Raw genomic sequence first — 21149 nt, forward strand, 5'->3', positions numbered from 1 at the left:
TGTGAAATCCACCCTGTTCCCGCACTGCCCATCTGGGATTTGCTGCTGTGTTTCTGCTGTTGTGACTTTTTGTTGTGAATTTGATTTGAATGTTAGACATTTAGAAGTACTCTTGCATTTGTACTAAATCTTGAGAATAAGTGTGCACAGCCTGGTTCTTCATGGGATCCTCGGAGTAGCATCTGGTTGTTGGGTTTATATATTCTAATAGGTTACATAAACGCTTACTCTCTGAACTGATCTATGGCTGTGGTGTGTTTAGGTCTTTAGACACATTGTATTTGGACTGATTCTGTTGTTTGGGATTTGTTTGCAGGTGACGAAATAACCCGGGAAGCCAAAAAGGCACGAAAGGCGGGTGGCCTTGCCGGGAGCAGCTCCGACGACAGTGGCGGCAGTGAATCTGATGCCTCTGAGAATGAAGAGAGCGACTACGAAAGCTCCAAAAACATGAGTTCCGGAGATGACGACGACTTCAATCCGTTTCGAGATGAATCTAGTGAGGATGATGAAGATGGTGAGCTGATAACGTGCTTGGAGAGTAACGGATGGGTGGTGCCGCTCAAGAGCAGTAGGTGTGCGGGCGCAGAGGTCTCCTCCAGCTGCTGGTAGGTCACTGACACGTGGCCACAGTGGCTGAGCTCTTGGAATCAAGGAGTCACGAGCCTCCTCCAGGTCTCTGGCTCTCCCGTGTGGGTGTAGGAGCCTTTCTCAGGCCATAAGAAGGGAGCTGGATCAGAAATTGAATAACCAGGACTTAAACCAGCACCAGTATGGGATGCCAGTACCAGAGGTAGAAGCTTAACTTACCACATTGTGGTGCCACCCTTACCCTGTTACGTGTGGGTATGATATTCTGGTTCCTTATAGTCGTCGACAGCTTTAATACTCACTGTACAAAGCAGTTCAAGGGTGCCATCAGCCGGAAGGTTCTGTACTGGTCTTCGCAGGTGGCTTGAATACATCTCTCCTTCTGTGTTAGATCCTTGGTTAATCAGGAAAGAGCACAAGAAAAACAAAGAGAAGAAAAGGAAGAAGAGCATAGACCCAGATTCGATTCAAAGTGCCTTATTAGCTTCAGGACTCGGATCAAAGCGACCTAGCTTCTCGTCTACGCCTGTCGTCTCGCCTGTTCCTAACAGCACCGCAGGTGAGCTTGTGAAACCTTGTGTTGTCTTTGTAATACACTTGTAAACACCACAAATGTTTAAACATTGTATTGATTTTAAACCAATATTCTCTAGCTAATAGTAATACCAACAGTAGCAACAGCCTTATAACAAGTCAGGATGCTGTGGAGCGGGCCCAGCATATGAAGAAGGACCTGCTTGACAAGCTGGAAAAATTAGCGGAAGACCTCCCTCCTAATACCCTGGATGAGCTTATTGATGAACTTGGTGGCCCTGAGAACGTGGCTGAGGTAAGGGTGGACACTTATGGCTGCTTCCCTCATTTTTGCCTCTTTAAATCATGTAGAGTGAGTATTGTAATCAGATTTTCTATCATTGAGCTTTCGGACCTTCCTACTTCGGGTTTTGTGTGTGTGTTCTGAAAAAGTTACTTTCATTGGCACAGACTTCTGGCTGGTTCACTCCCCAGTGTTCCCAATGGGCAGGGCTGGGCCAGGCTGATGTCATGTGCCAGGAGTTTAATCTGGGTACTGTGTGTGAGTGGCAGAGGCTCAAGTGTGTGAGCTCACAGAAGCCAGCAGTTGGCCCAGGCCTGCAGCTCGGAGGTGCAGGTTGAGCTGCTGTGCCACAGTATCTGCCTCTCCTTCCACTTCGGCTGTTGGCCCACAGCCATGGTTTGTCTCAGTGGCTGATGGGGGTTACTGGTCCTTGTCATGCAGCTTTTTTAAAAGAAATTTATTTGGCCTTCGGTGATTATGTCCGTTGGTCTATTTCCATAGCTGGCAGGGTTTGGCCAGACTGAAAGGGGAAACCGAGAGCCTGGGCTAGGCTGGACCGACATTGAAGCCGTGTGTGGAGTGGCCTAGAGGGTGAAAACTCGCTCTCTTTCTTCTTCTTTGGAAAGGCAGCTATACAGAGGAGGAGAGACAGAGAGGAAGATCTTCCGTCTGTTGATTCTCTCCCCAAGTGGCCTCAATGGTCAGAGCTGTTCCAATCTGGAGCCTCCTCCGGGTCTCCCACTTGGGTGCAGGGTCCCAAGGCTTTGGGCCGTCCTCCACTGCTTTCCCAGGCCACAGGCAGGGAGCTGGATGGGAAGCCAGACTCCGAGATTAGAACCTGCGCCCATATGGAATCCTGACTCCTTGAAGGAGAGGACTTTAGCCACTACACTATCGCGCTGGGCCCCGCCCCGTTGTTTTTGACAGTGGTCCTTGTGAGCTTTGCCCAGGGCCGTTTCAGAGCCTGGTGACTGGCCGTGCGTCCACATCCCGGGTCCTCTAAGGAACAGTGGCGCGTTGCTTCTGTGGTGCTCCTGCAGTCACTGTTCCTGGAGCCTCTCTTCTCTTCTGTACATCCTGCTTCGCACACTGAAAACCAGCACCAACAGAACACCAACATTGTGCTTGTAGATGACAGGCCGCAAGGGGCGGGTTGTGAGCAACGATGACGGAAGCGTGTCTTACGAGTCACGGTCTGAGCTCGATGTGCCTGTGGAGATACTGAACATCACCGAGAAGCAGAGGTTCATGGATGGAGATAAGGTATGTCCTTCCTGGCTGCTAATCGGTGATAAGTAAGTCCGTATTTAAGTTCGAGGAGGCTTTTCTTATTTTTAAAAAACTTAATGTAAATCACTTCTGTTGAGTTTTGTTTCGATAGATTTATTTTTACTTGAAAGGCAGGTGTTTAAGATGGTGAGACAGAGGCTCTCTGCTGGTCCAGTCTGCAAATGGCGCCAGTGGCCAGCACTGAGTTCATGCAAAACTGAAAGCCAGAAATTTCTTCCTGGTCTCCCACGTGGGTCCAAGGCCTCCAGGACCTGAGTCATTCTCTGCTGCTTTCCCACGCCGTAAGAGATCCGCGTGGGAGCGAGGACAGCCGCCTAAAACCCGACTCCGTCCATGTGGGATGCCTGTCTCCTGCACGGCCGCTAGTTTCATGCTCTGTAATTGATGCAGTCATTGGATGTGCTGTTTTTGTTTCTCATAAGTTAAGTGTTGGGAATATTTGTATTGTGTTCAGATTTTGACATAGTTCTTAATAGTTTGGGGGATTGAAAAATCTAATGAGAATATAAAAATACTGTGTTTTCCTAGATCATCTTTGTTTCTTGACCTGTTCTGACTCTTAGTGCAGCCAGGTTACGGATATAGTTTGGTTTTGCTGTTTGTGTTGCTGTGCCTTGTTTAATTAAGGTGATCATCTGTGGGAGTTCAAAGAGTGAATTTCCATATCTGAGCACTGTGAAGGCTCAGCAGGGCCTTCCGACATTTTTTTAAAGGTACGTTTGTTTATTTGAAAGGCAGAGTGAGAGAGAGGTTGTTCTTCCTTCTGCTGGTGTGTTTCCCAGTGTCACAGTGGCTCGAGCCGCACCTGTGCAGAGCCAGGAGCTTCTTGTGGGTGCCTCCCTTGGACCCTCCTGCTCTCCGGGCACATTGGCAGGGAGCTGCTGAGACTCCAACCAGTGCCACTACCAGATGCCAGCTCCATCAGGAATTGGGCACCAGAAGCTCTGTTCTAGAATCTGCTTGTCCAGTCAGCTTCATCAGACATTTGGCTTCTCTTGTCTGTCTGTATTCATCTTTTCAGTGAAACTTGAAAGTAGGTAATAGCTGCTTCCCTCAAAGTTGTCTTCCAAACGTGTGTCGAGTGGATATTGTTACAGTGAACACTGTAGGGGAGGTGTTATTTTATGTACTGTTTTGTGCATCTGGTCATATTTTATTTTTTTAAGATTATTTATTTTTTTGCAAAGTCAGATATATATAGAGAGAGGAAGAGAGATAGAGGAAAAGAGCTTTCATCCAATGATTCACTCTCCAAGTGACCGCAATGGCCGTTACTGTGCCGATCTGAAGCCAGCAGCCAGGAGCTTGTCCAGGTCTCCCATGCGGCTGCAGGGTCCCAAGGCTTTGGGCCATCCTTGACTGCTTTCCCAGGCCTCAAGGTGGGAGCTGGATGGGAAGTGGAGCTGTTGGGATTAGAACTGGTGCCCACATGGGATCCTGGCATGTTCAAGGCGAGGACTTTAACTGCTAGGCCACACCGCCGTGCCCTTTAGATCCGATATTTACCTCTACCTTGTTGCTGCAGAGAGGAGAAAGGATAGGAGAGGACTTTGTCTTCTGCTTTTTTGGAATGTTCCTGGTCATTATGCATTACACCTACACTTCTGGCTGGACCCTGGCACATGCTCACACTTAAGTGTAAATGAGGAACTCTCACCTTGACGCACGCCGTCTGGGGATGGATTGCATCGCTCACTGTCCTGCCACGTGCAGAGTTGACTTTTTCTTCTTCTTGATACAGAACATTGCGATCATCTCGGAGGCTGCCAGCTCAGGCATCTCATTACAAGCAGATCGGAGAGCCAAAAACCAGAGGCGGAGAGTTCACATGACTTTGGAGTTACCGTGGAGTGCTGATAGAGCTATTCAGCAGTTTGGTGAGTTGTGCAGTGTGTTTCCCTTGAGGAATGGGTAGCAGTCTGGGGACGTCTCTGTCTATGTGTGATGTTGTCGAGCTTGAGCCCTTAGATTCTGCATTGGCAGTGTGCTGCGTCTACATCCTCTAGGATGTACAGCTCGTCGTCACAAAATCTTGCCTTAGCTCTAGAGCAGCAAGGAAGGGCACAGTGTTGGGGCACAAGGCAAGCTGGCCGCTCAAGATACCACTATCTTATTATTTTTACTATTTTGAACATTTTTATAAAGATTTATTGCAAACCTTTTTAAAAGATTTTGTTTTTATTGCAAAGTCAGATATACAAAGAAGAGGAGAGACAGGAAGATCTTCCATCCGATGATTTACTCCCCAAGTGACCACAATGGCCAGAGCCAAGCCAGTCTGAAGCCAGGAACCAGGAACTTCTTCCAGGTCTCCCACACAGGTGCAGGGTTCCAAGGCTTTGGGCTGTCCTTTCCCAGGTCACAAGCAGGGACTGGAAGGAAAGTAGAGCTGCTGGGATTAGAACTGGCGCCCATTTGGGATCCTGGTGCATTCAAGGAGAGAACCTTAGCCGCTAAGCCACCGAGCCAGGCCCTTGAACGTTTTTAAATTTTACTTCAAAGGGTGAGTCAGAAAGTTCCATATTCCGTTTCACTGCACTGGTGACCATTATGGCCAGAGCTGGTCCAGACCAAAGCTGGGAGCCAGGAGCTTCTGGGTCTCCCATGTACGTGCAGAAGCCCCTGTGCTTGCTCCAGGTTACAAGCAGGAAGCTGGATCAGAAGTGGAATACCTAAGCCATAGCACTCATGGGTGTGCCACGAGAGCCAAATAGGATGTGGCTTGGACCATGCCAGGCAGCAGCAGAGACTGGCATGCACAAAAAACTTTAGGGCTGCGGGCCAGGCCTGGTGATGTTATTGGCAATCTCCCCAGCTTAGCTGCAGCAGCGGCTGATACATTGTGACGACCGGGTCTCTGTAGGCCTGGCTGAACTGGATCATAGCACTTACTGGTTTCTGCGAGATACGGGCTGTGGCTGACCTGACCAAACTGCACTCATTGGTCTGTGTATTGAGTGGTGCAGGTGACAAATCATACGTGGTCCTGCACTGGCTGGTGCATTTAGCAGTCAGGTCTGCCCCAGACGAGGTTTCTTGGGGGTCTCTGATTAGACCACTGGACTCAGACCCTTGCCACAAGGAAGTATCACAGGGTGTGTGTTCAGGCCTTGGAGCACATGTATTGGGACTGGGCCGCTTGGTTCATGGTGCCTGTGCACTGGACAGTACGTCCGGATACACACAGGATGTGACAGCCATTTCATCTAGCCTAGCAAAGGACATCAACTGCCTCATCAGTGGATGGAAAGGAAGACATCTTGGACTACTTTCTGGCCAAGCTTTGTAGTAGGTTCCTGGGTCTGCAGATGCGCTAAAGGTAGATTTTGTCAACCAGTAGACCTTGGAAAGATTTTTCCAACTATGGAGTAATGAAACCAGTAACTTCTCAGAACTATCAAAACCACTCCAGTAATAGATGTGTAACATTTTTCCTCATCGAGGTCTCTAGCACGTCATCAGAGGACCATTCCCTCTCTTACCCTGAGAAACAGGAAGTACAAGCCTGAAACATGTGTCCCACCCATCTTCCTCCATCCCTGACTCTCGTCTGCGTGAGCAGAGGCCCATAGAGACATGCATTCCTCTCAATAATGTAACCTATAGTAAACACAAATCTATCAAATATGAAGTGGAACTGCCGGGGCACAAACTGGTGTCCATTGGCCCAATGTGATGGCCCTGTGTCTGAGTCCTCATCTTGCATTCTCTGTGATCCCACATGGGCGCTGGTTCATTTCCTTGCTGCTCTACTTCCCATCTAGCTCCCTGCTTGTGGCCTGGAGGAAGTGCAGAGGGTCCCAGAGCCTTGGGACCCCGCATGCATGTAGGAGACCCAGAAGAAGCTCCTGGCTTCTGGCTTTGGATGAACTCAACTCCAGACAATTTCGCTACTTGAGGAGTGAACCAGTGGGCAGAAAATCTATCTCTTCTATAAATCTGTCTTTCCTATAAAAATAAGTAAATTTGTTAAAAAAGCACAACAACTGTTAGCCATGTGTCATACCAACTCCACAGGCACAGAATAGGCTCCCTACAGCACCATCCGTGCTGCAGCAGTGTCTCACGTGAGAGCTGGCTCATGTCTGGCTGCTGCGCTCCACTCTGGCTCCCTACTGGCACACCTGGGGAAGCAGTGAGAAATGGGCCTTCTGCTAACCTTGTGGAAGTTGTGGGTGAAGTTTTAGGCTCCTGGTTTTAGCCTGTCCCAGTCCTAGCCATTGTAATCATTTGGGGAGTGAACCAGCAAATATAGTCCTCTGGACTGTGGTAAATTGGCAAGAGCAGTTGATGGTTCCAAATTTAGCTATTAATGGATTAGCTCAAGTCTCTACTTTTCAGTCCTTACAACTTGTTGAGTTAGAAACAGTATTTGTGATGGGCCCGGTACGATAGCATAGCAGCTAAAGTCCTCTACCTGAACGTGCTAGAATTCCCATGTGGGCACTGGTTCTAATCCCGACAGCTCCACTTCCCATCCAGCTCCCTGCCTGTGGCCTGGGAAAGCAGTTGAGGATGGCCCAAAGCCTTGGGACCCTGCAGCCGCGTGGGAGACCAAGAAGAGGCTCCTGGCTGCTGGCTTCGGATTAGCACAGCACCAGTCATTGCAGTCACTTGGGGAGTGAATCAATGGATAGAAGATCTTCCTCTGTATATGTGACTTTCCAATGAGAATAAATTTTTAGAAATTAGAAAAAATATATTTGGGACCATCTTGTGGATGTGCATCAGCAACATTGTGGTTAACCAGCACTGGAAGAATCACTGACAGTGTGTCGGGGTGAGGGAAGATCGCCCCCTTCCCGGATGGCCTGGCGGAAGCTGAGAGAAGGATCTCTGCTGACTCACTCTGCAGCTCTGCAGCAGCCAGGCTACTGGAGTGCATTCCCAGCGCTGCAGGTGGTGACCTAACCTAGTCTTCCAAACTTCATGCCCTCGATTTGTAACAGGCTCCTGTCTGTCTGTCTCTATCCTGCTTGTTTTGCATGAAAGGCAAAGGGAGAGACAGCTCTTCCATCTGCTGGCTTATTCTCCATTCAAATAGCCACACAAGTCAGAGGTGTGCTGCTGTGAGACCAGGAGCTAGAGGCCTCTTCTGGGTCTTCCGCACAGTTGCAGAACCCTCGGGCCATCTTCTGCTGCTTTCCCAGATAAGGAGCATGGACCAGCTGAGGCCCCATGCTGTAGCCTAGTGGCTGAAGTCCTCGCCTTGGACACGCAGTGATCCCATATGGACACCAATTCATATCCCAGCCGCCCAACTTCCCATCCAGCTCCCTGCTTGTGGCCTGGGAAAGCAGTCGAGGACAGCCTTGGGACACTGCACCCACGTGGGAGTCCTGGAAGAAGCTTCTGATCAAGTCAGCTCTGTCTGTTTCAGCCACTTGGGAGTGAACCAGCAGACAGGTGATCTTTGTCTCTCCTCCTTTCTGTGAATCTGACTTTCCAATAAAAATAAGTAAGTCTTAAAAAAAAAAGACCAGCTGAGGTATAAACCTGTACCCAGATGAGATGCCCGTGCCACAGGTGGCAGCTTAGCGTTCTACAGCACAGTGCCAGCCTGGTTCGTATCTCATACTGCTGTGAATATCAGTGTCCTTCCAGTTACTGTTTGTAGTTTTGTTCCTGTTAGGTAGCTACGGTAAGTGGTTTTTCTCCTGTTTAAAGACTGCTGAAGTGCAGCTTAGTTCCAGACACTGGGAACAAGTTTCAGAAAGTTATCAGAATTTCTGCTGTCTTTCTTGTGAACACAATCAATGGTCTCTCTAAAAATGTCATTGCAGGAAGAACTCACAGATCGAACCAAGTCACTGCTCCTGAGTACGTCTTTTTGATTTCGGAATTGGCGGGAGAGCAGAGATTCGCGTCCATTGTGGCTAAGAGACTTGAAAGTCTGGTGAGTTAGAGCTGTCGGTGCCTGTGGACGGTGACCTGGGACCCCTGGCTCCTGTCCGAAAGCTCCCTTGGGCGTTTACCTGTGTCCCCTGACCTCTGCCCGAGAGGTCCCGAGTGTGTTGATTGATGGGACGTTTCCTGTATCACTAGGGTGCGCTTACCCATGGGGACAGAAGGGCAACAGAGTCCAGGGACCTGAGCCGGTTCAACTTTGACAACAAGGTACGTCTGGAGCACCGTGGTCCTCCCTGTAAGTGTCGTGAAGAGAGAGGGGAGGGAGTTCTTCAGGCGGCACACTGCAGCTTCCTGGGCCTCATGGAGGACGTGTCAAGACTCAAAGGAAGCGAAATTAATTTATCAAATCCGAACAGGCATTAAGTAGGCGGTATAAAAATATGTGAAGATAATTGAGAATTGCTTTTTTTAAGTTTGTGTAATAGATTTTTTGTTTGTTTGTTTTTTTGTTTTGTTTTTTGAACAGTAGAGACTGATATTTAACCACTTGTTTTCCCCAAGTTCTGGTAATAGCCAGGGCTGTGTCAGGCTAAAGCCAGAGATTCCCGTCTAGGTCTGCTCTGCGGTGGCAGGTACTCGGATGGTTGGGCGCTCCACCTGCCTACTTCCTGCTTGCACATGCGCAGGAAGCTGCATTGGGAGTGTAGTAGCTCGAGTTTGAGTCAGCCACTGATAGGGATGTTGTGTCCCTAAAGGTGACCTAATTACTTTGTGCGAAGCCCAGCACCAGGAACAGTTTATACATCCAACTAGTTGTGTGATTGAAGAACATCCAATAGACAAAACCACTTAAGATGCTTTTGGTTTTTTTGCAGTATGGAAGAAATGCTTTAGAAATTGTCATGAAGTCCATTGTTAACTTGGATTCTCCTATGGTATCTCCACCTCCAGATTATCCTGGAGAGTTCTTTAAAGGTAACTTGAATACGGAAACACAAGGGGAAAATAACCTCCAACATTTCTGTTCTCTCATGGTCTCGGTTTTTTCTTTTCCTTTGCAAATAAATTGCCCAAAACTTAAATATTTTAAAGATCATTGGAGTAAGACAAGTTTAGTAAAACTGATTGCATAGGAAAATACCTTACCTCTTTTTGTGTTTCTGTTAAAACAGTTGGAAGAAAGCATCACCAGGTTCTGATTAAGTTATTTTTGTAAGATTTTATGTGACAGAAATCTGTCTGCTGATTCATTTCCCAATTGGCCAAAGTAGCCAGAGTGGGTTTGATGGAAGCCAGGGACCTGAAGCTTCCAGGTCTGCCACTTGGGTGCTTGCGCCCCACGCTTTGGGCCATCTTCCACTGCTTTCCTCGGCCCATTAGCAGGTAGTTTTATCTAAAGTGGTATACGTTGGGCCAGCACATTGACTTAATAGGCTAGTCCGTCATCTCCAAGTGCCAGCATCCTATATGGGCACCAGTTCATGTCCCAGTTGCTCAACTTCCCGTCAAGCCCCTGCCTGGAAAAGCAATAGAGGATTGCCCAATACCTTTGAACCCTATGTCTGTGTGGAGATTAAAAAGAAACTTCTGGCTCCTGACTCTTGACTCCTAGCTTCAGGGTGACTCGGCTCTGGCCATTGTGGCTATTTAAGGAGTGAACCAGTGGATGGAAGATCTTTCTCTGTGTGTACTTCTTGCAGTAAAAAGTGCCTTTCCAAAAGAAATAATAAATGCTTTTAAAATGATACAGCTGGTGCTTGAACCAGTGTATAAGTGAGATACAGAAGTTAAAAGTGCCTTCACAAAATTATTTAAATAGCTAATAGTCTGCTATCTGCCCAAAATTTGATTTTGTAGTTGGTAACTTCACACAGCGTTCCACTGTCTAGGCTGTTGTTGGACAGGTGAGTTTTTTAAACATTTGCTTATTTTTATTGGAAAGGCAGTTCTATGGAGAAAACGAGAGACAGAAAGATCTTACATGTACTGATTCATTCTCCAAATTCCTGCAATGGCTAAAGCTGAGACTAAATGAAGCCAGGAGCTTCTTCTGGGTCTCACATATGGTGCATGGTTCCGAGGACTTGAGTTGTTCTTTACTGCTTTCCCAGACCATAGGCAAACAGCAGCCAGGACACGAACAGGTGCCAGTATGGAACGCCAGAATTGGCCGGCTGAGGATTACCAAATTGAGCCATTGGGTTTGCCCGAGGGGTTAATGAAGCATTGGAATATAATGTGTAGAGTGTCTGAAGATCTTTGAACTAAGAATTCAATTAAATTAATGTTAGGAATGGTAATAGATGATAGGCTGTTAATGGTAGAAGTTAATCTAGTTTGAATTAGGTTATAACTCATGTAATCATTTGAGTTAGTTTTTTTTTTGTTTTTTTAACAATTTTTTTCTTATAGATGTTCGTCAAGGATTGATAGGAGTCGGCTTGATCAATGTGGAAGATCGCTCAGGAATTCTTACTCTGGATAAAGGTCATATTGTTAACCTTGTGTTTAACTTGTTACATTAATGAAAACGTATTTTGTCACAAATACTGCAGGTCAGCAGTTTTGAATGTCCATTAGGAAGTGTAGGTGGGGGTTTATGTCTCCCTTCTGCCCGTGGGGTGGCAGTTATAGATCCTGGTTCCAAGTATGGTCCGCTGTCGGCTTTGAAGCCTTGAAGCCAGAAGTCAAGTGCAGACCGTGGCAGCTTCCCAAATTCTCATTCTAATTGTGCAGACAAGATTGAGATTTACACTTTGGGAGTTAAGATTTATTGCTGGAGAACCAACCTACTTAGGTGGTAAATTCTGGTCTCTGTTAACATAAAATAGTTGAATTGAACAATCCTCTTGAGCAGTATGCGATGCCTGGGAGAGTACTGGGAGTTGCTGGAGGCAGAACTGGGCAAGTTAGCCCTGTTGTCACAGCATTCCCAGGGCTGGAAGACATCAGAAGAGAATGTGGAACTTGAACCCCTCCCCCTTCCAGTTCCGTTCTTTTTCTGCTGCTCTGCTTGTGTTTGGGGTGCTGGTGGGAACATGGACTATTCCTTGCTGTTGAACTGCATTAGCACCCGGTGACTTGCACTTGGTGATAGCTTAGAGACCTCAGTATTGGGAGGAATGGCCAAGGGTGTTACCTGGCATGATTTTGATATTCTTTGGTGTCATTGGCTTTGTTGAACAGGGTCTGTGTCTTCTAAAATGCTGTTTGAATGAACTACGTTACCTATGTCATCTTTCCATTGCAGATTATAACAACATAGGAAAATTCTTAAATAGAATTTTGGGTATGGAGGTGCATCAACAGAATGCGTTATTTCAGTATTTTGCGGACACACTTACTGCAGTTGTTCAGAATGCCAAAAAAAATGGAAGATATGACATGGGAATCTTAGGTAAGTGGGGCAAATTTTTTTAAGAATTATTTATTTTTTATTGGAAAGTCAGATACATAGAGAGGAAGATCTTCCATCCACTGATCCACTCCCTAAGTGGCCACAATGGCCAGAGCTGAGCTGATCCGAAGCCAGGAGCCAGGAGCCTCTTCTGGGTCTCCCACGTGGGTTCAGGGTCCCAAGGCTTTGGGCCGTCCTCGACTGCTTTCCCAGGCCAAGCAGGGAGCTGGATGGGAAGTGGAGCAGCTGGGACATGAACTGGCACCTACATGGAATCCCTGCGATTCAAGGAAAGGATTAGCTAATGAGCCATGGCACCAGACCCAGTGGGTAAATTTTTTTACATGGACCTATTGCTTTTTTTTTTTCTTTTTTTTTTAATTAAGATCTTGGATCTGGAGATGAAAAAGTGAGGAAGACTGATGTTAAGAAGTTCCTGACTCCAGGATACTCAACTTCTGGGCACGTGGAGTTGTACACGGTAAGTGTGGGAAGCTGCAGGCTTCCGGCAGTCGGCTTTCACGGAAGTGAGTGCAACTTAACTCTTTGTGCTTCTTTTCTAGATCAGCGTAGAAAGGGGAATGTCTTGGGAGGAAGCCACCAAAATTTGGGCGGAACTGACAGGACCAGATGATGGTTTTTACTTGTCTTTACAAGTATGGCTTTTCTTTTATGTGTTAACTCCTGAGATTTTGAATGCTTTCACGGAAATGCTGTGGCTGTCTCCTGGCTGTGTGCATGTTTCCCAGTTATATTTGTTCCCTCTATTCTGGTGACTTGTTGCTGTAATTACAGGTTTATCCATTTACGTATGTTTTATTTAATGTTTCAAATAATATAATTAAAATATTGAATTAGTAAATTGATCCATTCATCATATAATTATTGTATTCATAATTTTATGTCTTAAGTGCCATTTTTCATATCTGTATGTATATATGTATATACCATTGTTCACCTATGATTACTTATTGATAAAGCTTGGAAAATATGAATGCATATGTATACTGAGGAAATATTGTGAAAATTAGAATTAAAAGGTCAATTTTTTGAGTTCAAGAAACAAATGCACGAGCATACAAGGTCCTGGCAGTGTGGCATGGATATTGGGGAGCAGCATTGCGGCATTGTGGATAAGGCTGCCACCCCAGACTGCACCCCACGTGGGCTCCCTTAGTGTCCAGTCAGCCTGGACAAAAAATGGAAGTGAATCCAAGCAGTTTGGTCTCTGCCGCACGTGTGGCGTCCCAGGCTTCAGCCCTGCCTGGAGTTGGTTTCAGCCTTACACAGTCCTGGCTGTTGTGGTGAGGGGGAAAGCTGTTGAGGAAAAACACTCTCTCCTTTCTCCCAACTTCTGCCCCTTTAATTGTAATAACTTTTGAAATTAAAAAAAGAAATACTTGTTTATACATTCAGACATCTAATTTTTTTTCAGCATTTTATGTCTGTTAGATTTGTCTTTTTTTTTCCCCCCTTAATATTACAGTTCCATAGGCTCAGGTATTTCCCCTCCCCATTACCTGATAGATTTGCGTAGTAGCCTAGTGGCTGACCTCCTTGCCTTGTATGCACCGAGATCCCATGTGGCGCCCGTTCATATCTTGGCTGCTCCACTTCCCATCCAGCTCCCTGCTTGTGGCCTGGGAAAGCAATCAAGGATGGCCCAAAGCCTTGGGACCCTGCACCCCTATGGGAGACCCAGAGGAAGCTCTTGACTTCGAATTGGCTCAGCTCCAGCTGTTCCTGCCACTTGTGGATTAAAGTAGTCAATAAAAATAAATGAATCTTTTTTTTAAGAGATTATTATTATATTTTTTGTTTGAAATAAAGATTTACAGAGAGAAATCCTCCTTCCACTGGTTCACTCCCCTGTTGTCACAGCGTCTGGTCCTGTGGCAGTTCAAAGCCACGCTCTGACACTTGCCCAGTTCATAAATATGGAGCTGAGTTGGAGGTGGAACAGCCAGGAATGTACCCAGCAGCCATGTGGGATGCCGGTGCTGCGGGCAGAGGCCAAGCTTGTATTGCTACAACACTGACCCCTCAGCATGTGTTTTGTTTGAGAGACTGACAGAGGGACAAAGAGAACTGCAGTGCCGTGATGACCTTTGCATCTGCCTGCAGTGGCCCCAGCCCAGGTCTCCTGTGTGGCTCGTGGGGACGCTCACTTAGCCATCACTGCCGCCTCACTGCGTCTGCACTCCTGGCAAGCTGCAGTGAGGAGCCCTAGCTGGGACTCCAATCTACGGCCTCCATTGTGGGGCCCTGGGCGTCGTCTTGTGTCAGTCACGTGCCCACTGTAATTATCTTTGAATTTCCCAGCCCTGGCAACTTTTTGAAATGGCCTTCTTGTATGAAGTGCTATACATACTAAGCACATGCATTCATGGTTAGTGCTGTGTCTCACATATGTAGTCGGTTTTGTCCTTTCTCACAGTTCTGTGTCCTTGTAGCCAGTGGGTGTCGCCATCTTTCAGATGTTTATGTTTGCTTACATGGTGGTATAAAATGTGACTCCAGTTTACAGGATTGAATCTTTCTTTGCTGCTTCCATTTTAATAGATAAGAAACAACAAGAAAACTGCCATCTTAGTCAAAGAAGTGAACCCCAAAAAGAAGCTTTTCCTGGTTTATCGACCAAATACTGGGAAACAGCTGAAGTTAGAAATTTATGCTGATCTAAAAAAGAAGTATAAAAAGGTATTTTCTCATTTGTACATTGTACTACATATAATATGTTGCAGTTGGATTTTTGCCTAATAAAGGGAAGTTGGTTAAAGTTGTGGTAGACTAATACTGTACTTGTAGTTCTGTCCGCTACTAAGACATTTCCTAGAGTCTATGAACTCATGTGTGTTCCTGGAAAGGGAAGCTGTCAGTGTTAACTGCAGGTAGAACCTTCCAGAAAAGGGATGTGACAGGGCTGAACATGTGGTCCTGATAAGGGGAAGCTCTCAGTGCTAACTGCACGAAAAGCCTGCAGTTTGGAGCAAGATGCTGTTTAATGTTTTCTGTTGATTTCTAGAAAAGAGTAAAGTTAATTCTTTCTACTTTGTTAGATTTTAGTAGCAATATTCATATATATGTATTTATAATATATAATTCATTTTGTATTTATATATTTGTGTTTCCATAATTTATTTACATTTATGTATAATTTTATATACATATGAAACTATTCCTATCTCTTCTCATCTGGAGGCAGTTAAATTAGCTTGTTGAACAATTGCACACAGGAGTCATTATGACAGTGCTTCTTGAATGACATTCAGCACGCCAAAGGTCTGGCTGGCTTGCCTTTTTTTTTTTTTTTTTTTCTCCTAAGATTTTTTTTAAACTTTTATTGGACAGTCAGATAAACAGAGAGGAGGAGAGTCAGAGAGAAAGCTCTTCCGTCTGCTGATTCACTCCCCAAGAAGCCGTAATGGCCAGAGCTGAGCTGATCCAAATCCAGGAGCCAGGAGCCTCCTCCGGGTCTCCCACGGAGGTGCAGGGTCCCAAGGCTTTGGGCCGTCCTCGACTGCTTTCCCAGGCCACAAGCAGGGAGCTGGATGGGAAGCAGGCGTGCCAGGATTGTGGGATCCCAGCATGTTCAAGGCAAGGACTTTAGCTGCTAGGCTACCTCGGTGAACCCACTGGGTTTCCTTTGTAGAGACTCCTTAATGTTGGCTGCCGTGTGCGACAGGCTCAGGCCGCCAGTGCCCTATGGAGCAGCTGGCTCACTGGAAGGTTCCCTGTGTTTCAGGTCGTCTCGGATGACGCCTTGGTGCACTGGCTGGATCAGTATAATTCGTCTGCAGATACTTGCACTCATGCTTACTGGTTAGTACGTTCATGTTTTCCAAAGGTTGATTTAAAATTTAGGCACAGCTTTACTCTTTGCATTATGTCCGTTTTTTGTTTGTTTTTGTTTGTTTATTTTATTGGAAAGATCTGCAGAAATGGAGAGAGACAAAGATTTTCTGTCCGTTGATTCCCTCCCCAACTGGTTGCAGTGGCTGTTGCTGAGCTGAAGTTTCCCAGTCTCCCACGCAGGTGCAGGGTCCCACGGCCTTGGGCCGTCCTCCACTGCTTCCCTAGGCCACAGGCAGGGAGCTGGGTGGGAAGTAGAACAGCCAGGATTAGAACCGGCGCTCATGAGGGATCCCAGCACGTTCAAGGCGAGGACTCTGGTTTCTAGGCCACTGCACTGGGCCTGCTGTGTGTCTTTATGAGTAGAGGTGAGCACAGTAACTTCTCAGGAGTGGTTCATTCATCAGAAATGTGCCTTCAGAGTTTGTGGCCCAGACCTTGGTGGTTTGGGGCCCACTTTGCTTGGTGCTGCTGGCTCTTTCCCTGGTGATGGGCTGTCATCCTTGGTGCTATTCTCACCCTCTTTGTTTTAATATTTAAAAACAAATAGGGCCCGGTGCAATAGCCTAAAGACAGGTAGGCACCAGGAAGTGCCAGGCTTTTGTTTTTGGTTTGGTTGGGAGGGGTTGTGGGTGGGGTGGACATCAGTAACACAGAGAGGACGATCTTCCATCCACTGTTAACTCCCAAAGTGGCCGCAACAGGTGGCACTGCGCCGATCAGAAGCCAGGAGTCTGGAGCTTCTTCCAGGTCTCCCATATGGGTGCAGGGTCCCAAGGCTTTGGGTCGTCCTCCACTGCTTTCCCAGGCCATAAGCAGGGAGCTGGATGGAGGCCACGGCGCTGGGCCCAGAGCAGTTTTAATCATCAGTAGCAGTGTCAGAAGCAGGAAGGGTGAAGGATGGTGATGTATTCCCAGGGAGCTGTGAGCTAGAGGTTCAAAGGGCCGTGCAGAAATGTGCCCTCCCCGGGGGAGTTTGGGTAGCCCTTTCAAAGCTGTTAGAATTATGTTTTGTAAGTGTGTTTTTTCCTGTCTTTCCTAGGCGTGGCAATTGCAAAAAAGCCAGTTTGGGATTAGTCTGTGAAATAGGTCTCCGATGCCGCACTTACTATGTCTTATGTGGCTCAGTACTCAGTGTGTGGACGAAAGTGGAGGGTGTTCTGGCATCTGTCAGTGGGACAAATGTGAAAATGCAGATAGTGCGGCTAAGAACAGAAGATGGACAGCGAATTGTAGGTGAGCCTCATTGTTCACTTTGGTATGAAACAAATGGAAAAAGTTACATGCTGTGTTTTCCGCATTGGGCTGCTTCTGTCTCAGTCTATTCCAGAGGCATCTAATCTGACATGGACTCCAGTAGGCCGTGTGCGTCCTCACAGGTGGACCAGAAATGGAATGAACAGGGTGGTTCTGGTGTTCCCATGGGGTCCCTCCCTTTCATACCGTGATGTGCAGGCTCCCGAAGCAGCTCAGCACCTTGCCCAGGGCTCTTCCCGGAGCCTTCCGCCCTGACAGTTACAGGAGGCAGGAGAACAGGCCACCTGTTGTCCCCTGACCTGTTGGATGCATTCTGCCTGTTCGCCCAGCTTTGGTTTGCTTTGCAGCAGCCTTTCTTTGTATCCTCGGCTCACAGGGGCAGCCTGTGGGCCAAAGTTAGTCCATGAACTTTATTTTGCTAGATGTTTTACTTGTTCCAAGTTTTCATTTGAATTAGATGCAAACATTTAAAGCTTAGGAGGTGTTCTTAACAAAAGTCTGGATTTCCAGCCGCTTTTAAAGAAACAGAGTAGCAAGCGTATCAGGACCTTGGAGTCCGCATTCCCTCATGGGAGTAGTTAGAGTTCTTCCCCAGGTCTGCGCGTCCCAGCTGCCTGGTATCTGTCTCACTGCATGGCCTTTCAGAGTCAGCTGCTCACAGGAGCGTTTGCACTCACAGCTCCTGCTCTGTGGTCTTTCTGGTGCCGTAGTGCCTGGCACAGAAAGTGGTCTTTGTAGTGAGAAGATGGTAGATGGCAAAATCCAGGGCTTTACTGAGGAAACGGTGCTCTACTGGACACATGGGAACCCCGCAGTGTTGGGGGGAGGTCTGGCTGCACCTCGATGAGCACTGCCAATGTTAGGAACCACACTGGGACCCCGCAGTGTTGGGGGGAGGTCTGGCTGCACCTCGATGAGCACTGCCAATGTTAGGAACCACACTGGGACCCCGCAGTGTTGGGGGGAGGTCTGGCTACACCTCGATGAGCACTGCCAATGTTAGGAACCACACAGGAACCCCGCAGTGTTGGGGGGAGGTCTGGCTGCACCTCGATGAGCACTGCCAATGTTAGGAACCACATGGGACCCCGCAGTGTTGGGGGGAGGTCTGGCTGCACCTCGATGAGCACTGCCAATGTTAGGAACCACACTGGGACCCCGCAGTGTTGGGGGGAGGTCTGGCTGCACCTCGATGAGCACTGCCAATGTTAGGAACCACACTGGGACCCCGCAGTGTTGGGGGGAGGTCTGGCTCGACTTCGATGAGCACTGCCAATGTTAGGAACCACACTGGGACCCCGCAGTGTTGGGGGGAGGTCTGGCTGCACCTCGATGAGCACTGCCAATGTTAGGAACCACACAGGAACCCCGCAGTGTTGGCGGGGAGGTCTGGCTGCACCTCGATGAGCACTGCCAATGTTAGGAACCACACTGGGACCCCGCAGTGTTGGGGGGAGGTCTGGCTGCACCTCGATGAGCACTGCCAATGTTAGGAACCACACTGGGACCCCGCAGTGTTGGGGGGAGGTCTGGCTGCACCTCGATGAGCACTGCCAATGTTAGGAACCACACTGGGACCCCGCAGTGTTGGGGGGGAGGTCTGGCTACACCTCGATGAGCACTGCCAATGTTAGGAACCACACTGGAACCCCGCAGTGTTGAGGGGAGGTCTGGCTGCACCTCGATGAGCACTGCCAATGTTAGGAACCACACTGGGACCCCGCAGTGTTGGGGGGAGGTCTGGCTGCACCTCGATGAGCACTGCCAATGTTAGGAACTTTTTTCTGTGTGAATTTGTTGTTCACTGTGCTTTTCATGCCTCACTTCAAATCTGCTGAGACTGAAAGTACAGTCTACGTATGCTCTGTGCGAACAACTGTGTCAATTCTTGTTACTGATTGCAGGTTTGATCATTCCGGCAAATTGCGTGTCTCCGCTTGTCAATCTTCTCTCCACTTCCGATCAGTCCCAGCAGCTTGCAGTGCAGCAGAAGCAGCTGTGGCAGCAACATCACCCGCAGAGCATCGCCAGCCTGAGCAACGCCTAGAGGACAGACGGCATCTGAAAGGCCGACGAAGCATATCATTTGCCTCAAAATCAGGGACAGTTTCCAAAGAATTATATATTTTTTCAGTTGTGCTCTCTGGTTAATTTTGGAGGGAATGAGTAAAAACCTGGAATAGGTAGCAAAAGTGAGGATCAGCAGTGCCGACGGTGGTGCATTTGTCTTTCTTTTGCTTTCTCCTAGGACTTGCTATGTACTTCCACTTGGGGGGCACAGGGGGAGGTGCGTGTGTGTGTGTGCGCCTGTGTGTGTGCCTGTGTGCGTGTGTGAGCCTACAAACCACAACTGGTTTAAAATGCTTAGAACTTGCTAATGTGGCTTTACGTTTCTCTCGTACAGTGCTCAGGGTTAACAGTCCATCCATGCCGCGGCAGGGGCTCTCCCCTAGTGCATGTGTGTTGGCGTCCGTAAGTACAGAGCATACGTGTCGGGTTCCTTCCAGCTTACGCCGTAGGTTACCACAGCATGAACTGAACGGTTGCGCATCATTCATTCAGGTTCTTTCCCAGCTTTTCTGACAGTGCATGTTTTGAAAGCATGCGAAAACAAGATTAACACAGAAGTCGTCATGGAGAGAGATGTTTGTGGCTGTACAGCATTGGTGATTGCATTTTTATAGTATTTCTAATTGCGTACGCCTGTAGTCCTGTGAGCCCTGCCCCGAGTTTCTTGTCAGAGTCATGACCATGTACCTTTTTTGTGGTATTACTCTTAAAAGTTCATTTTAATGTATTAATAGTATTCCTAATGTGTGTTGCAAAAAAAAAAAAAAAAGGCTCTAAGCCTTTTTCCTTAAAGTTACATTTTCCTTAACTTAAAAGGTAGTTTTAGAAGTACAAATTGGCTTCCATGTTATAATCTTTTTTTTGCTTAATTCATTGACTGTCATTCATCAAGGAAATCGTACTTGAGTTGTAAACTAGACAATGAGGAAACACTTGAGGCTCTGCTGGATGTTCTGTTCTTGTTGTTGGTGGTGTTATTGTTACCCAGTAACTTGAATATTGTTTAATGTATTGTAATACATTGTAGAGTTTATCTTAAGCTGTTAAATTGTAATGTACAAATGTGAATAGATACTTATCTATAATAGGGGTAACTTTTGGTTTACCTATAATAGATGTTTCTAAAAACAAGTGAGGGGACAGTTGGTCTTTTTTTTTTTTTTTTTTTTTTTTTTTTTTCTTTTCTTGGCACAAGTTGCACTATTGAAAATTGAGATTGTATAAACCGGTCAAAAGCAGCAAGATACCCCACTCTTGTAGCTGTCCAATAAAAAGCTGTTATCCTAACGAGCAGTGGACTCTTGTTTAGGTCTCCCCGGGGGACGCTCACGGCGGTCTGTGACGGGACCTTGCAGAGCTTACCTTCCAGGTCACCTGGTGCAGTCTGGCCTATAGTCCACTCCTAATACCTGACAGGCGTTGAGAAAGATGGGGAATATTTTCAGCTGAGGCTGTTTCCTTTGTACCTTCTGAACCTTGTTGCTGACTCGGGTGAGAGGAGTGCTGCCGGATGGAGACCTGTGGACAGCTTTAGCTTTCATCCTCTGCTTCTTCAAGCCCAAGATTGGTTCTATTAAGTTTGCCACGACTTTTCTTTATGGATTTATTTATTCTTGGTGCCTAAAAGGACACGTTGTGAGTAGTTTTTGTTCTTTGGCGTATTCTGCCCAGTGGATGCAACTTCTATCCTCAGTTCAGTCCGTGTACCTCAGGCAGTGACGAGACGGAATCACCAGTGCCCCTTGTGTGGGCCGCTAGATCCAGCTGGCCTCTCACAGCAGGATGGGCCCTCCCTTCGTTCCAGCGGTCCAGGCAGCTGGCCGCAGCTCCGGACGGGCACCTAGTAGCACTGAGGAAGCAGGCGTGGAGCCAGCGTGCTTCTGCCGTGAGATGGAGTGACAGGGCTGCAGCTCGGTTCCCGCCCCTGCGGGGGAGGCTGACCTGGTCAGCAGGGTCAGGTTCCCCAGGGCGTTTTCCTGGATTGGCAGGATTGTTAGTGTGATGCTGATGCCTGTCTCGGTGACA

The 21149-nt window shown here is 47.4% G+C and overlaps 1 protein-coding gene across 6 annotated transcripts in view; it reads left to right on the plus strand.

The window, feature by feature from the left end:
- Positions 1–19199, plus strand: part of SBNO1 (strawberry notch homolog 1) — a 41620-nt gene extending 22421 nt beyond the window's left edge. For all 6 annotated transcript variants that reach the window (XM_058656527.1, XM_058656528.1, XM_058656525.1 and 3 more), the window contains 16 exons: positions 317–517; positions 983–1150; positions 1245–1420; positions 2540–2671; positions 4440–4575; positions 8482–8594; positions 8744–8815; positions 9424–9523; positions 10961–11035; positions 11799–11945; positions 12332–12426; positions 12509–12601; positions 14508–14645; positions 15691–15767; positions 16840–17033; positions 18959–19199. In XM_058656527.1, coding sequence (XP_058512510.1) covers positions 317–517; positions 983–1150; positions 1245–1420; positions 2540–2671; positions 4440–4575; positions 8482–8594; positions 8744–8815; positions 9424–9523; positions 10961–11035; positions 11799–11945; positions 12332–12426; positions 12509–12601; positions 14508–14645; positions 15691–15767; positions 16840–17033; positions 18959–19101 — 2060 coding nt within the window. In that variant the 3' untranslated portion in view covers positions 19102–19199. The remainder of the gene's footprint in view (positions 1–316; positions 518–982; positions 1151–1244; positions 1421–2539; positions 2672–4439; positions 4576–8481; positions 8595–8743; positions 8816–9423; positions 9524–10960; positions 11036–11798; positions 11946–12331; positions 12427–12508; positions 12602–14507; positions 14646–15690; positions 15768–16839; positions 17034–18958) is intronic.
- The last annotated feature ends 1950 nt before the right edge of the window (positions 19200–21149 follow it).

The sequence above is a fragment of the Ochotona princeps genome, chromosome 29 (assembly GCF_030435755.1).
Source record: "Ochotona princeps isolate mOchPri1 chromosome 29, mOchPri1.hap1, whole genome shotgun sequence".
Lineage (NCBI taxonomy): Eukaryota > Metazoa > Chordata > Mammalia > Lagomorpha > Ochotonidae > Ochotona > Ochotona princeps.